This window comes from Psammomys obesus, unplaced genomic scaffold, assembly GCF_907164565.1.
Source record: "Psammomys obesus unplaced genomic scaffold, mPsaObe1.curated_primary_1811, whole genome shotgun sequence".
Classification (NCBI taxonomy): Eukaryota; Metazoa; Chordata; class Mammalia; order Rodentia; family Muridae; genus Psammomys; species Psammomys obesus.
In genome coordinates this window covers 530,005-547,146 of record NW_026592509.1, presented here as the reverse complement: position 1 = coordinate 547,146, position 17,142 = coordinate 530,005, and the positions used below count along the sequence as shown (strand labels likewise).

The window sequence follows — 17,142 nt, the reverse complement described above, 5'->3', positions numbered from 1 at the left end:
AATAATAATAATAATAATAATAATAATAATAATAATAATAATAATAAAAGATTTTAAAATTTAAAAAATAAAGTAGAAAGCTATTGGAGAAGACACCTGACATTGATCTCTGGCCCCACAAATGTGTAGAATAAACTTTGTATACACACACTTGGACCAATAAATCCAACAAAATGTTCTTCAGAAAGCACTGTCTCTGCTTCCAACATCTCCCCCCTTTGGGGGAGAATGAGGCTCAGTTCAAGCCCCAGGCACACACAACTCTCAGCATCTCTACCTCCATGCCCTTGGGAGTTTACTCTGAATGGAACAAGAATAAATAGGGCAGATCACGGAGGAGCCCAAACAGAGCAGCTACGGCAAATGGCACAATGTTCTCTGCCTCAGAAACGGAACCAACAATCTGCCGAGCAATGATTTCTGGGCCGGGTGGGGTGGGGGTGGGGGACTTGGCGTTGACTGTTCCTGTGGGAAGATGGGAACAAGCACTCACAGCAGCCAAGAAGAACCCCCTCAGGCTCCCAGGACCTCCTTTTAAGTTTAAGTCACCCTTTCTGTACCCCACCAAGACCCCAGATAATAATCAGGAAAAACATTCCGCCTTTGTGCTAAAGGTCTCCGAGAGCACCCGCACGCCTGTTTCCAGACTCAGCATCACCAGCTCCCAGGAAAACTTTGAACTTGATGAGGCATCACCCTCTAGCACAAACACACTCATCTTCCCATGACGACAGAACGCTCACCTTTCTGACACTGCCAGGACAGTGGACATTGGAAGGATGTGGGAGGTCCTACAGGATAGACAGTGATGGGAACAAAATGAGAAGAAACCCAGATCATGGCCTTGGTCGTGATCAGGCCGACATGGGAAATGCTCTCTCAGGGAGAATCAAGAGTTCTTGGATATTGGCTTAGGGGCCAAGACGGTGGAAGACCTTACTTTGTAGAGCCGTGATTGTCATCCTTCCTAATGCTGCAAGCCTTTAATACAGCTCCTCACATTATGATGACCCCAACCATAAAGTTATTTCATTGCTACTTCATAACTGTAATTTTGCTACAGTTATAATTCATAATGTCAGTATCTGATATGTAGGATTTCTAATATGGGACCCCAAAGGGGCTGTGGCCCACAGGTTGAGAACCGATGCTCTACAGTGTCACAGATGACCTGTCTACCAGCCTTCCCAGCTCATGAAACTGCCGGTCCTGCCCACAGCTGCTTCTCTGAAGCTCCACAGGCCAGCCGCCTCTCCACTGGGGGCAGCAAGAAGTAGGCATAGGAGGCCAAATGAGAGTTGCTCTCAGGAAGGTCCTGCTGAGATTCAGAGCTGCTGTGTCACATGCCAAACCACCAACGGTTAGGGTGGAAGGCCGGAGGGTGGGGGCAGGGGCGGGGGCGGGCTAGAGGCAGCCGGACGGGCTGAGATAAGACATTAGAAAATAGTGCTCCATCCTTCTGGCACACAGGGAGCAAGGCCCCTGCTTTCCAAGCGAGGAACAGAGTTTCATCATGGTGAAGTGGCTAGCCCAAGGCTGTGTGCTGGTTAGACACAGCATGTGAACTTGCTAAAACACTACCCCAGACCCACTGTCTAGATCTCACTTGCCCTCTGACTCAGAGTCATACTCTGACAGATATTGTCATGAACAGATTTGTGGCAGATGGAAATATGCCCATTTGGCTGGCTCTGAGTCAAGGAAAAAAAAGTCCCGGCAAAGTAGGCTCAGGGAAAACCAGCCCCATCTCACACTCCATGTCACAATGCCCTCTCAGATTCCCAGCTCTGGAGAACAGAAACCGCTATTTTGAAGCCAAGCACATTATCAATATCATCCCTACTATATAACACAGACGCACACGAAGATACTTATTTCTGAATTCCAGCAGGGGTAGGGTGTAGAAGCTGTGTCAGCCACAGGGACTGCCAGGGACACTGAGATACTCACAGGAAAATAATGCAGCCAAGATCCCTGCAAACCTCGATGGAGAGCCATGACCTGCTATGCCACATCACACAACACGCCCAGACAAAGGCAGGAAACTCAGCTGAGCACATATGCTGGTCGGATAGAGGATCCCTCTCAAATGCATTCGTCCATATTCGTAAATTTTCAAACAAGCCAACAGATTCCTCATTTGTAGCTCCACAGGCAAAACCTGCAGCCCTCTTTTCCCAGACACACGCACTCCAGGGTTAAAGATCACGTTGCTGTGGATGAAACAACCTGTGCCCTATTAAAAACAGAAATGTTGCCGCTGCGTATGTCACTGGGCTGTGCTTATCTGTGCAGCTGTTTTGAGGCATCTTCAAAGGGGCGGCGCCCAGGCAGCTAAGTTTCTCTGAAGGAGTGAGTACCCGGGCCTGTGGGCACCTCGGTAGTACAGAATGCCTATCCGGGGGAGGCAGCAGGAACAGGAGTTCAGACTCATCCTTTGCTACACGGGAGTCTGAGTCCGGCCTGTACAGCATGGAAACTCTGCCCCAAAAACTAAGAAAAGGGGTGAGAGAGTACCAGGCCAGGCAAGGGTCCCAAGGAAGGACGCCCTGGTGGAGTCTGGCCAAGAAAAGGACATCCTGGGTCCTGGGAGGGGGTGAAAGGCCCGTGCAGGAGAGAAGAGACCAGAACCACAACTTGACATCAGATGGACAAAAGCTTTGGAACATCTTACGCCCTAGGACTTGTGTTTTCACAAGCTCTCCAGGAAGCTATTTGCAAATTGATGCTTAATAAATATTGTTTAAAACTTTTTAGTTACATTTTAACTTTTTACTTCGAGCATGCACAGGTGCCACGGTATACATGTGAGGTCAGACGGCAACTTCGGGAGGGAGTTCTCTCCTTCAGCAGTGTGTGTCCCAGGGATTAAATTTAGACTTCCGGGCTTGGCAGCAAGCACTTTTCCTCGTTAGCCATCTCTCTGGCCCTAAACAGCCTTTTAAATGAATCAGTACACAGGCTGTCCATGCCCCGTGCTCTTGCCTGGCAGTGGAGGCCTGCAGTGGAGTGGCCACTGAAAGCACAGTGGACTGATTACGGAGGCAGGACGTGACAGCGGCACTCCTGCTGGCACTGTCCTAACGCTGCCTGACCAGGACATGCCTTCAAAAGGCTCCTTCCTTGTCCTCTAGAGCCTAATGAAGGTCCCTGGGCGCTTTCTGTTTGAGTGGGGTTAAAAAGTGGACCATCTATCTAGGAGCCTGAATAAAAGCTAAAAAAGTACCTCAGGTCACCATCAATCCACACCTACCCGTCACATCCACACACTCACCACTCCCACCTGGCACGCAGGTTAAGAGCCCGGGCTGAGGGGAGCCGTACCCGAGGCTCATCAGGCATGGTTTCTCTAAAGAAGTCCCCCAACTTTTCTGAGCCTCAGTTTCATCATTTGTAAAACAATGATTAAGGATTTCTATTACAGAGAGCCGTGCAGCCATGTACAGATGGCATCCAGAAGCATTTATGATAGCTTCTGCACGGAGTACTGGCAACTGAACACAACTCGTCGTGCGCGTCAGCAAATAATTCTGCCTATGCTGTACAGCATGGAAAAGATCACCTGAACTTGCCGTGATCCTCCTGCCTGATTCCTAAATGTGAGTGGTAACATCTAACATCTTCATTCTTCGTTGAAGGATCGTTTTCCCCAGTGTGTGCACGTGTGTGTGTGGGGTGTGTGTGTGTGTGTGTGTGTGTGTGTTGTGTGTGTGTGGGGGGGAGTGTATGCATGCATCCATGTGTGTGTGGTATGCCTGTGTGCTGTGCTGTGGCTGGAATCCAGAGCTTTGGGCTTGCTAAGCATGCACTCTGCCCTGAGGTGCAGCCCTCCACCAGGGAGGCTTTCTCGGTGGGAGCACAGGATGTCCAACACAACTAAGAAGGACTTCCTAAAGAGGGAGACACGATGAGGAGTCAGTGACACGAAGGCAGCCACTTCAGGCTGTGAGCATCGGCACCACGAGGCCAGTGACATCAACCCCACAGAAACAGAAGACATTAATGATCATTATGCCACCCGGAGTGAGAGCCACAAATACCTCAGTGAGGAGGGAGGGAGAGGGAAATAGAGAAGAGGAGGGGAAGGAGGAATGAGAGAGAGAGATCACACACAGAACCATCAACCCTATTCGCAGACTGTTCTGCAAACACATCTGACTAGTTCTTCCCATTGTAGCCTAGAAGGGCTGAAGCTTTGGCCTTGGAAATGACCCAGGTTGCTCTTTTTTTGGCTCAGCTGATATTCCAGAGTGGTGCTGGCAGGTTTCAGATACCAGCCATTCTTTATGAATCCAATTCCGTTGCCCTCCAGCCAGATCAGTGGCATCCCTGGCAGGTAACAGATTGGAGAGGGGGTTGGGCAAGAGGGCCCGGGTAGAGCCCAGATTTCTCTGGGGAGAGAAACGGTGGGGGCAGGAGCTTCAGAGCAAGGTTCTGTGGGCTACAATCAACACTGCCCATCCTTCTGGGTGCCAGTGGAGCTCTGTTCCTTGCCAATCGTGTGTCTAGAAGGGAAGAGAGGACAGGACAGTTGTTGACAGAGTCAGCAAAGGGTGCCAGCTCTGCACACTGAAGCAGGGGGACATGGGCTGGAGTCGTCATTCTGCCAGGCTGAAGTCCTGCAGCCTGGGGCTGGCAAGTTCCTCCTTGCTCTATCCCTAACAACCCCAATAACGCTGGCTCTTAGAGCTGGGAGGCAGGACGAGGGACAAAATGCCTGCACCGAATGATGTCCAAGTGAGAATTAAACTGCAGGAAGCAACCTTGGGATGGAGTGCCAGAGAATGTTCCAGAGGCTAGGGACTGTGTTTTCTCTCAACTCTCGTTTCTATGTCGGAAATTTGCTGATTACATTTGGGCTGCAGGAAACAACTATTAAATCTGATAATGCCTGCTGCCACTGAGGCAGAGCCATCTGTCCCTGGGATCTGTGTGGCAATAACAGCATTCCAATAAAGAGGCAATAAATCCTAGCCAGCCTGGGCAGGCACCTAGGGCTGGGGCAGGGAGGTGAGGCTCAGGCGAATGAAACCTCTTGGGGCTGCTCTCACATGATTCGAGGGCTTGGGGAAACACAGGAAGAAGATGGCTGCCCAAGCTGATGGGGGCTCTGGTGTGCGCTCATTTCCCCTAACATGCAGAATGGAGAAGGTGGAGAAGATTCTGGGGTTGTCTACAGCCAGACTAAAACTGGAGTTGCCACTGTGGGAGGCAAAGAAATAATCTCTCTCTCTCTCTCTCTCTCTCTCCTTTGGGGGAGGTTCAAAGAGCCGGAGAAAGAGGCCAACGAGAGGGCCCTGACGGAAACACACATGGTAGAAGTGTAGGTTGCCCTCTGACCCCAACATGCATGATATGGCACACACGCACATGCATGTACAAAATATTTATAGCCAGAAAAGACCCCCCACAGGCATCAAAAGCTAAATAAGCAAAACAAAAAAATCTCTTCACACATAGGAAACGTCTCCACCTAGCTAATCCAATTTATCTACCCAGGTCCTATTCAAAAGCCCTTCTCCTGGGGGACAGGATGTTGCTATGCAGCCCAGGCTGGCTTCGGGCTTGCTGGCACCCTCCTGTCTCAGCTTCTTGAATGCTGGGGTGACAGGCATGTGCCGCTACCCCTTGGCCTTCACAGTCTGTTTATGTGCCTCTTCATAGTCTACAGATATTTTACTTAGATTTCTCCATCACTGGATGGTTTTGATAGTAATAATCATTTTAGTGTCATGGCTTGAGAGTCCAGACTACAGAGCTAGAGAGCTGAGTTCAAATTCTCATGCTGTTAGAAACTGGCTGACAGACCTTGGGGAAAGTTGCTTAATATGGCTCAGCATTAGGTTTTCGTCCTTCAATGGAAATAAGCGTATCTACTGCATGGATTATCTGGCGTGGGAATTATATCTGAATATTCCATTGTCCCCACCCCATAGTGTTCCCTTAGGGATAAAAAAGAACGTGGGAAATGGTGCCCATAGCCTGATGTGTGCCCAGTGCTTGTTGGTGGGCATTTCTGATCGTAAGTCTGATCATAAGTCTCCATGACCGCACAGCCCTGCCTAGGGCCAGCACACATTAGGGTCAATAAACATTATGGGCAGGACAGACCCACACACTTGGCCTGGCTGGGCTTCCTGACTCAGCAGTGCTCAGCGGACCAGTCATGCTTGGAGAAAACTATCCAAACCGCCCCAGGACTGACAGGAATCACTAGTCAGCGCTCAGGGATGGACGAACGTCACCAGCTACCAGAGCCCTGATTGCTATCGCTCACTGTCATCGGAACAGTGGTTGCAACGTTGTAATAGCCTTGTCACCAGGACTTTACAAGGCTGACTCTCACTGGGGATTTCTCACTGCGGCAGCTGCAGAGACTCAAATACCCCCAGCCCCCAATGTGGGCCATGTTGCCCCAAGTAGACAAAAACCACTCCTAGGAGAGGATGCTGAACACTTTCAGTCCTTCTCTCTCCCTCGTCCTCTCCTGTATGTATGTGTGCGCGCACACACATGTGCGCATTTGCATGCATGCCCCGGGAGTTACAGGTGGCAGCGAGCTGCTTAACATACACGCTGGGAAACAAACTCTGATCCTCTGCAAAAGCAACAAGCGCTCTTAAGTGCTGACCCATCTCTCCAGCCACTTTGAGCCTTTTTAAAATTAGTTTTTAAGTCATTGGACCAAAAATGGGTTTCACTGTAATATCATACATCATGTAATATCATACATTACATACACCATGATAATTACATTACATACACCACAGTAATTTGCTCATATCCATCCCATCACCCTCATCTGTTCCTCTTCCTGCTCTTATTGGTCCTCTGTGCCCCTTAATAGGTCCCTTTTGCTTTTAGGTTTTTAATATACAATATATATTGTGTTGACAGTATAGATAGATACATTTCTGACTCTTTCGTCCAAGACAGTTTAGTTGTAGCACCCTCTGAGGTGCAAAGGCCACTGAGCACCATCTAATCTTGGCGCTGGGGAGCTTTGGTATAGTCTAGGGAGGGCAGCGCACACCTCCAGCACCGAACATCCGGGAGGTGTGGAGGATCAGACGGCAAGAGGTGTCACTAGACGGAGTTCAAGGTCATCCTGTCTCCAAAACCCGAGAAAGACAGCGGGGCAAGGAGAGGAGGGGAAGGGATAAAGAGAGGAAAACCTGATCTATACACTGGGGTAGAGGAAGCCTGTGCAGGGATGTGCGCTGCCCACGGGGCCTGCACGGCTTCCCACCAGCAGTCATCCTAGACGCATCTGCACACACCAAGACCCAGGATCCCAGCTGAAGCAGAGGGCACAGCCAGGCACCACGACCTCTTGGGCTCACGCGGCCTCTCGAACCTGCACAAGGCGGTTGTGGGGGACCTTCCACAGGGTGCCGAGCCCTGCCCCCAGGATGACCCACCTTGGGCTGGAAGACATGGTTCTCCTTCCCGAGGTGGTCCACGATCCCAAAGATGCAGAGTGGCCCAGCAAAGCCCAGGAGGTCAGCCAGGATGCGGAATGTGCTGCTGAGGACCAGGCGTCTCCCAAAGGCATGGCAGAGAGCCTTCCAGATGGCCCGGGCACCCTGCAGGCTCTGTGTATCCTTCCGCTGCCGAGAGAACCCCACAGCCAGGTCAGAGTGGGTGCGGGCTCAGCCATGAGAGGCCCTCCTCCCCGGGCCCCCCTGGACCCTGCTGCCTCAGGAAATCCTGTGGCCATGCTGTCTGTGGGCAGGCAAACTTCACTAAGATATTGTGGTGTCAACAGATGCATGACAGGGCAGGTCAGATGGGGAAACTGAGGCCAGAGGCATCAATTAAGTCACAGGGCTGGCAGGGGTCACGTGACCAGCATAGCACCATCTTGACGGATTGGCACCTGCCATGTTCACTCATTACCAGCTGTTTCAATGTTTCCCTGAATGATAGGCAGACACAGTGGAGGAGCGCTAGGCAGGTCATGGAATTGCAGGGTCTCAGCTTCTTCTTTATTGCCAAGAGCTGACTCCAGCCTGGCTAGTCTTGCAGAAATATTGTAAGGACCAGGCCAACACCTTGTACTCATATTGGGTAGAAATCCCCTTCTTTATAGCCACTGTACTTTAAGATGAAGAGTCATGTAAAGCCAATTCTCTTACCAAGCCTCAGCTTCCCCATTTTGACAGTGAGCAACTTGGACAAGCTGACCTAAACTGTAAGGGCTTTTTCAGCTATGACCTTCCAATAACTATTTGGCCCTAGACTTCTGTGTGATGGAGGGTGAGCCTGCTCCCCTTCCCAGGTCTCAGGGGTTTGGCCTTCTGCCCTCTGAGATCCTCCGCGACTCCACGGACAGTCAGGTGATGGGTGGTAGCGTGTCTGGACCCACTGACCGCTTGGGCATCGAAGGCTGCACAGAGTCTCTGGTAGTTGGTGAGGGCTCTCATGGCGATGGGCAGCTTCCCGATGGCCCGCAGGTCGATGGGCTTCTTGTGGGCTGTCTTGATGAAGGCGTTCATCCACCAGTAGGTCCCCTTCGACAGCAGGTTGACGAAGGGCTGCAGAAAGCGCACGCCCAGGTCCTGCAGGTCCTCCGGGGGCTTCACTTCCCTCGGCGTCTTGAAGAAGATGTACCTCTGTGGGACGCATGGGTGTGGGCGGGGGCGGAGGGTGGGCAAGTCCAACCGCTCCCCCGCCGCCCAGCAAGGGTCGAGGGGTGATGGCCTGCGCTTGACCGTCAAGAGGCATGTCCGTCTATGGCCCTGTAACGTCTCCAGAAGGGTTTCCTTGCGTTGTGGCTGTTCACTGAGGCTGCACTTAAGCTGAGCTAGGGAAGAACTGGGGTCACCATTGTGCGGTGGTTAATACTTCCTGTCAGCATCTCCCAGGAGACAAGCCTCTGCAGGGCACACCCACACTGGGTTAACTGAGGAGGAAAATCCACCCTGAAGCTGGGTGATGTCATTCCAAGCTCGGGCTCCCAGCTGAACGCAAAGGAGAAAGCAGGGGCTGGAAAAGGGACTGCTTGCTAAGAGCACCACTGCTCTTACAGAGGGCCCCAGTTTGCTTGTGCGCACAGCTGTGTGGCTCGCAAGCGTGCGGTTCACACTCGGGGCTGTGCTGCTCTCTGCACCCCCAGACACCTGCACTCATGTACATGGAGACCCCGTCCCCATCGCTGTGTAGACCCGGAACTCACTGCCTCCTAATGCTGGGATTGAAGGTGTGTGCCCCAAGCCTGGATAATTGAAATATAAATTTAAGACACTCTTTAAAAGAGGGCGAGGAGAGACTGAGCTGGGCACTAGCGTTAGCACCTCTCTCTCTCTCTCTCTCTCTCTCTCTCTCCCTCCCCTCCCTCTCTCTCCCATGCCTTTCCGGCCACTGTGACTCCACCCTTAAACGGTAAGCCAGAGAAAAGCCTCCCTTCCCTAAGCTGCTTTTATCAGCTACTCTCTTGGAGCAACAATAAAAGCAACAAATACCTATGGAGTTTACAGAGCCGGAAGTGGCGTGGACCTGGTTCAAATCCTGCCTTGCGCACATGCCAGCAAACCTCATCTAACGTGATATGAAAAAGAGGGTCATTGTGAGGATCAGCTGTGGGAGGGAATGTAAGGAAGACCGCTAGCTAAAAGCAAGGAGGCAGGCAAATTCAAGAGCAGTTTACAGCCAGCGGAAGCCAAATCGAGAGTCACCACGCCTGCGATGGGCTGGAGGGCAAGCGAAGGGCCATCTCACCCACTGCGGGCGGCTCACAGCCTTCTGCAGCAGCCTCTAACTCTGGCCTCACTTTAAATGCTCGCACAGGTCCTTTGCTTAAGCAGCTCCCTTCCTTGGCATCTCTCCCGCAGAGCAGGGTGGCAACACTCAGAGAGGGAAGCGCTCAGAACACTGCTGTGTGAAGCCAAGACCTCGGCGGCGGGGTGAGCGTCCACCCACAGAACCATGGCTGCACCAGTCACAGCCCTTCCACAGTGGAACATTATACAGCCACTGAGAGACTGCGCTTCCATCCCCGGCAGCTTGGAGGGAGTCCTGAGAAATACTGGATGAGAACGGCATGACTCTGACCATGGTATATGATCCATTTTCATGAAAATAATATTGAAGGGAAAAACATCATATGTGTGTTGAGGGGAAACCACTGAGGAGATATTTGTTTGGATGTCAACAATGACATTGTGTGAGTGATGTCATAGCAATAAAAATAATATGGGAAGTAAGTAGGCTGTTAGTTTGAGTTACCTGGGACAGCAGGAATAGGGTAGGGTAAGGAGAAGGTACTAGTCTAAGGTGGAGAAGAGAGAAGGGAGAACAAAAGGATGACAAGACTCATGACACAGGTAGGCATGCAAGAGACGAAGGCAGGAGGGTGGACAGATGACAGCAGGCTGGGACGCAGCCCCTTGTCTCAAAACACCCAACCAACAAAACAGAACATGAACAGTGGCCCCTGCTCAGGAGTGCTCCGTGGAGTCCCCTGACCCCAACCAAAGTACCACAAGCTTCCCTGATGCTCCCCTTCTCTGCAAGAGTCAACCCAACCTCATGCTTCCCTCTCTCTCAGGGTAGCTGGGGTGGAGGGCTGGGGGCAGACAAAATGGCTCCCCTGAAAGCTGCCTAAGGTTCAGTGCCCTGTCCAGGGCAGGGAAAGCCAGCGAGGGCTCCTGAGTGCTGCCAAATGGTGACAGTGTCACATGCAAAGCTTTCCTGGGGCAGAGCCACGCCCCCACACCTCCGCTTACCCTCACCCTGATGACGTTGACCTCCACAAGCAGCAACATGCCGTACAGGATGACCAGAAGCCCCGTGAGGCAGAAGCGCAGCTGAGAGAAGCCGATGGCATGGTCGTAGAACTTGACGAACTTGATGGTCTTAGCGAGGAACGCCAAGATCCAATAGATGAGCAGAGCTGCGGGGGGGAAGAGGAAGAGGACCCTGAGCGGATTCGGGCACGCACGTGTGCACCTCCACAAGCATGCAGGCGTGAGGGAGAGCACGGGAGGGGGGTGCGGTGTGCACGTGAGACTCTCACGTCATTCCTTTGATCAGCCAGTCGATGGGCTGACTTTTGAGAGGTAGGTATCTGAGAATGACCTTGAACTTCTAGTTTTCTGGCCTCCGCTGCCCAAGTGCTGGGATTACAAGCATGAGCCACCACTCTTGGCTCCAGTGTCCCTTTGAGATGCAGAACAGGCATCATAACACTCATGACAGACATGCCAAGAAACATGGATGATATCATAAGTCCAACAGGTCAGGAAATTAGCAACGACGATGGGGAAATGGCTCCTTGAACTCAACTAAGTGACAGGCACTGGGCCAGGTGAACACTGTAAACATGTCTTCTCATTTATTCCTCCCACAGTCTTGAAAGGGAAGTAGCTTGTCACCCCCTCTTCAACCAGTCAAGGGGACCAAGGCTCAGCTAGGTTGGGTAACCCACGCAAGGTCACGGCCACATTAAGCCGCTCTAAGAGCTGCGCTTGCCAGCTTGCCAGGTGACTTGAGCTGGAATTCTCAAGCTGGGGACATCTTAATAATCACTCTATCCAGCCCTTTTGTTCTGGATAAGGACTCTGAGGCTGGGAGAGATCAGGTGAATTAGGCATGTTCACTGACAGCTGGGGATGGCCAGAGGTGGGGAAAGCCCAGGTCCCTATCCTCACTGCCCTTTGGCCACAGCGTCCCAATTTGGAAGCCTGGGGTTATGGAGGTACAGGAAGAGGGACTTTCTGCACCGTGAGGCAGTGCAGTACAGTGAGTGGAGACAGACCTGCAGCCAGACTCACCCAGAGTCACACAGAATGGCTGGATGGCCTTGGATAAGCCACGTGGTACCAAGCGCATCCAACCTGTGGCCCAGGAAAGCTATGGATGCAGCCCAACACGAAATCATAAACTTACTTAAAACACTACTGATTTTATTTTGTAAGTCACTGCAGAGTCCTCAAGTGTTGGTTTCATAGTTGGCAATATCACACTGTAATGTCAAAAGGTCGAGCACACGTGGCACCGCAAACCACCTAGACCTGAGTTTCCTCACCCATCAATGGGGACAGTGACAGCACCACTCAAGGGTATCTTGGGACAATGTGTGGGAAGCATTTAGCCAAGGAACCCAGCGTGCATCATGGCTACTCTTTGGACATTAGCTGTTGACATTTTTATGAGAGCTGGGTTTCAAATTTGGGGCAGTAGGCTTCAGAAGTCCTTGGTGGATCCCGTCCTAAGTTCTTACACTTTTCACTGTCAGCTTGTGAGAGAGCAAACCCCCATTCAGCTAGTTAAGTGGCCACGAAGGGGGCATTGATGAAGGCCGCACCAGCACCCCTCATCCCTGGAGTCATACACACATACACAACGAGGCCAGCCTCAGCTCCCCTTCCCCCCCCCCCCCCCCCCGCCCAGCTAGGCCACAGTGAGTAGAGGAGACTCGCAGTCTGACCTCCACCTCTGAGTCATCAAGCCATCGTTTGAGAAAAAGATGAAATCTATTTAGGCTGGTTGTGGGCTGAGAAGCATGTCAAGACAGCAGGCCTCACCACGGGGCCAGGACTGAGTGTGGACAAGAGGGGAGCGGGAAGGGCCCTCGGGACTGTGGCGATGGCCCCTCGCTGGTGCTGGTCTCCAGGCCCAGGGATGCGCAGATGGAGACCACCCCTGGCAGGGACTATTTCCCATGGACTGGAATATCTTTTCCCAGAATGAGAGGTCACCTCCTGGGGCAGGGACTTGAGCTGTGCCTCTGTGTCTGGCCCCCTAGGGTTTTATAACCAGTCTCTGACTTGGGCAAAGAGGACTTAGTGTTCCTACCCGGACAGGAAACCAAGGCTCAAAGAACCCGGGTGTCTCCTGCAACGGCCCATAGGAAGATACTGGTGGAGCCAGGCTGAGGCCCAGAGGGTCTCCTCCCACAGTGCCACGCTCCGAACTGTCACTGGACGCAGCAGCGCCCGTCAGATGCTTGGGCAGAGAAAAGCAGAAGCCAGGCAGTAGGTGTGAGTGGGTGACCCTCCTCTCCATTTTCTCCCATGCCCCGTTCTATGCGTTACACCTGCACATCCCACACTCATCCCCTGCTCTCCGCCCTCCCTGCTCCACCACATCTAGACCACCATCACGTCCTTCTGTCTCGACCACCTCAGGAGCTTCGGCACTGGTCGTCATTCCCCTGCCCTCCCTCTGCTCCACTCTGACCTCCAGAGAAAGTCCTCATTGCACCCATGCTCACAACCGTTGTCCCCCAAGCTCAAGGCCAGGTGTGTGGCACATATCTATAATCCTGGTGCTTGGAGGTAGAGAGAGGAGGATCAGAAGTTCAAAGTCATCCTTGGCTACATAGTGAGTTTGAAACTAACCTGGTCAACATGAGGTCCTGTCTCAAAATTCCAAGCAACCAATCAAACAACAAAAACAAAAACGAAAAATCAAAGCAGAGCCTGTAATCGCAGCACTCAGGGAGGCAGGGGCAGGTGGATCTCTGTGGTTTGAGGCCAGCCTGATCTAAAAAGTAAGTCCAGGACAGCCAGGGCTACACAGAGAAACCCTGTCTTGAAAAAATTAAAGCTGAGAAACCTCCACAATAATAATAACAAATAATAATAATGGAAGTACCCCAAATGTCCACCACCAGATGACTGGATAGGCAGGTGTGGCATAGCTAGATAGCAAACACCACTCACCGTTAAAGGAAGAACATTCTGACACACGCTACAGCATGAACAGAAGACAGTGAATGATTAACCTAAGTGAAGTAAGTAAGTTACTAACGGAGAAAAGTCCTTAACGAGGCTTCATGAAGATGGAAAGCAGAATGCTAGGCCCACAGGCTAGGGAAGGGAGAGCGAGGGCATTAGAGTTCAGCAAGTTTGGAGCACTGGTTTGGGAGGTGGAAGGTCCTGGAGACAGACAGTGGTGACGGCTACATGGCAGGTCTTAATGCCACAGGAATGCGCCTGTAACGGCTAACACGGGCAGTACTATGCGATACACATATAAACACACCCAACACCTAAACAGAGGCAGGAGAACCTCAAGTTTGAGAGCAGCCAGGGCCACACAGGGAGACCTTGTCACAAAAATAAGAATAAACAGCACCACTACCACCACCACCAGCCCAACGACAACCAAAACAAAAGGCCAACAACTGCTCATCACACCAGTCCGTGGTGCGGCCTTCGGCTTGCCAAGTCTGGCTCCTTCCTGCCTTCCCCACTCCAGCTGTCCTTCCTCTTTCAGATCCCTTGATGTGTGCCATTCACACACGCTCCCAGCTCTCCTTGAAGCCCCCTCTCCCTTCTGTCAGTTCCACTTCTCAGCTCACATCGTTCTTTGTGATCCTGGGGCCCAGGATCACATTTCATGGGCTAGTTTAAGCCGCACCATGGTTTTCTTTCCTGTGGTTGCCAGGCCTATGACCAGAGGCAGGCCTCCGAAGGGAGTGGCTTTTATGTGAACTGCCTTCTATCCCTAAAGCTTAGCATCCTCTTTTGCGTGATCTAGAATTTCTAGACCTGTGGGGCTTCTTCTGGGAGAAAAATTCCAGCCAGGGGAGCTGAGGAGAGGGAAGAAGTCATTGGTTTCTTGGAAAACATGGAGGCACCCATGGTGTTGATATGTGCTTGGAAGATGGAATCCTGTGTGCTTGTTGCAAAATGGGGATACTAGCTTCCAGGTGCCAACAGTGTTTGCAGAACTTAGCTAGGCCCTGGTGGTCTTAGGGGGAGGGTCCTCTTAGGGACGGCTGTCTGAAGCGTGGGGCTTCATCTGCCCTTCTGGCTGCGACTCCAGACATATTCACCCATTCCAACAGGGTCCTGGGGCAGGGGCCTGGCTGAAGGATCCCGATGGAGCATCAGCTCTAACATAGGAAGCTAGACCTAGGACAGTAGGAAAACGTCTTCTGCCTCAAGATAAGGCGGCCAATCACCGCCAGGACAGAGAGGGCTCCAGACTCTAGAGCTGGGTGCATGCTGTCGCCCTTACACATCAGTGACTTACTGACACACCATCAGAGGCTCATATCCGCCACAGGCTGTAACTGCAAACAACTGGAGGCCACATGGGGGCAGAGCTACAGGCTTGCGGCTCTGGTGACAAGAACACAGGACCCTTAGAGGCAGCTAGGAGCCTGGTCACATGCCCGATTTGGGGGATGCACCAGAGTAGCTGGGTAGCCTAGACCAAGTCCCTCGCCCCTGACTGTAGGCTTTCTGCCTGAGGAGGGAGGATGGCAAGGGGAGCCACCTCACACGGCAGCCGCAAGGACTGAGCTAATATATGTAGGCCAGAGCATGGCGTGAAAGACACACTCAGTGAGTGTCTTCTGGTGTGGTTTTAAGCCTGTCTGTTTCACGTCTGTATGGAGCATTGGGGAGCTACTGTAAGTATTAGTGAGACAAATACACAGGGAGGGTGGGTCACAGAGCCCAGCCCGAGGTGCACACTCCACAAAGGGCAGGCTGCTGTTTCTGCCTGGGACCCCAGTCATTCATGTCAGAGGCTATAGTAGCTAAGAGTCAGCCAGACTCAGGCTTTGGTCCTTGGCCTTCCTCTGCTCCCATGAGACTTCATCCAGGCTCAAGCATTAAATGCCACCCATAAGCACACATCTGCCGATCACATCTCCTGCCCACTCTTCCCCGAACACCCAAGTCTTTTACTCAACTCTCTGCTTGATCCTGAACTTTACCACCTCGGTGACGTCTCAAATCCAACATGCGTAAAGTCCTGATTTACATCTTGTCTCTACCTCCTACCCTGGGGCCATCTTAGTGACCAGAAACACCTTTCAGCAGGGGGTCAGACTCCGGATTCCCACCGGTGGTCCCGATCCCCGGGCATGGCCATGTTGCCTTCACTGCCAGGCACATGTACAAAGATGTCTGCAAGCTGACTCTGGGTGGAGTCTCCCTGCCGCCCTGTACAGAGCCACGCCCACCACTCTCCTCCCTGCACCAACTTTCCTCCCGGCGGTCTCAGCACCTGCTCCTTGGTTAATTCCCAGTCTTTGCCCCTCTGTCTCCTCCACACTGCAAGCTCCATGGAGGCAAAGTCCTTTTCATTTCTTATTCCTAGGCTGGACTGGCCGCCTGGAGTAAGTTCTCAGGATGCTGGCTGAAGGAAGAAAGGCCTCCCCCATCCTTACCGATCAGCAGCTTGGGGAAGTTGGAGGTCTCAATGTTATGATAGTAGACCACAGAGGTGATGGCAGCCATGAACGCCATCCCAGCTGGCATGTACAAGTGGAGGTGGCGGGACTCAGTCACCCTGGGACAGGGGAAGAAAGAGAGAAAATAAGAGAGAGGACGTGGATGTGGCCAGCACCCAGTAGGGCTCACCACACACTAGGTAACCCCGGCATCCCTCCATATTCTGGCGGTCCCCCTCAGCCTGTATCCCAAACATTCCTCGCACCCCGATTGGCTCAGCACCAGCCCTGGATGACAGGAGCGGCACAGGGTGGAGCCGCCAGTGTCTACGGGCATTGAACTAATGATGCTGACGGCGGGCCGCCTTTGCTGGGTATCCATGCCAAGCTTGATTCTAGTACCTGATGAACGGCCAACTGTTTAATCAAGCCCCATGAGGTGAGCACCTCATCATGCTATTCTATAACCAGGGGAACCAAGGCACAGATCTGCCGAGCAACATGCCAAAGACCATGTCTTCATTCTCCTCTTCTGGGCTGGTGACAGACTACTGCTCTGACTCCCAGAAGCCCCTGTCTTTGTTTACACTATTGCTGGAGCCAGTGGACCAAGAGTCCTTGCCCTGGAGAAGGTAAGCACAGGTGAAGACCAGAGCTGCTATCTGACTCAACCATCCAGAGAAGGACTACTCCAGATGGACTGAAGGCTGAGGGACTGAAGGAGGGGGTAGCAACCAGGGAAAGCTCCCTGGAAGAGGTAGAACCAGGTCGGGCTTTGAAGGCTAAATGTTGGTTAGCAGAGGAGAAGCGCACTCTGCCAGGACTCTGGGGACCCTGGCAGGGCCCACGTGCAGGCATGGAGACAGCATGGGCTGCCTCCCTGAACAGCACCCCCTGCGGCTTGACGGAGAACCACAGGTTGTCCACTCCTAGGAGAAAGGTGGTGACCAGGGACTGCCAGTTCCATACCCCTGGGCCAGGGCTGGTCTGAGGGTGGCCATGCAATT

General features: G+C 52.4%; 1 protein-coding gene across 2 annotated transcripts in view; it reads right to left on the bottom strand.

The window, feature by feature from the left end:
• The window catches only part of Abcc8 (ATP binding cassette subfamily C member 8), a 69,493-nt gene that overhangs the window by 48,011 nt on the left and 4,340 nt on the right, over positions 1-17,142 (bottom strand). For both annotated transcript variants that reach the window (XM_055613452.1, XM_055613453.1), the window contains exons 3-6: positions 16,133-16,254; positions 10,728-10,894; positions 8,373-8,615; positions 7,422-7,610 (exon numbers count right to left, since the gene is read on the bottom strand). In XM_055613452.1, coding sequence (XP_055469427.1) covers positions 7,422-7,610; positions 8,373-8,615; positions 10,728-10,894; positions 16,133-16,254 — 721 coding nt within the window. The remainder of the gene's footprint in view (positions 1-7,421; positions 7,611-8,372; positions 8,616-10,727; positions 10,895-16,132; positions 16,255-17,142) is intronic.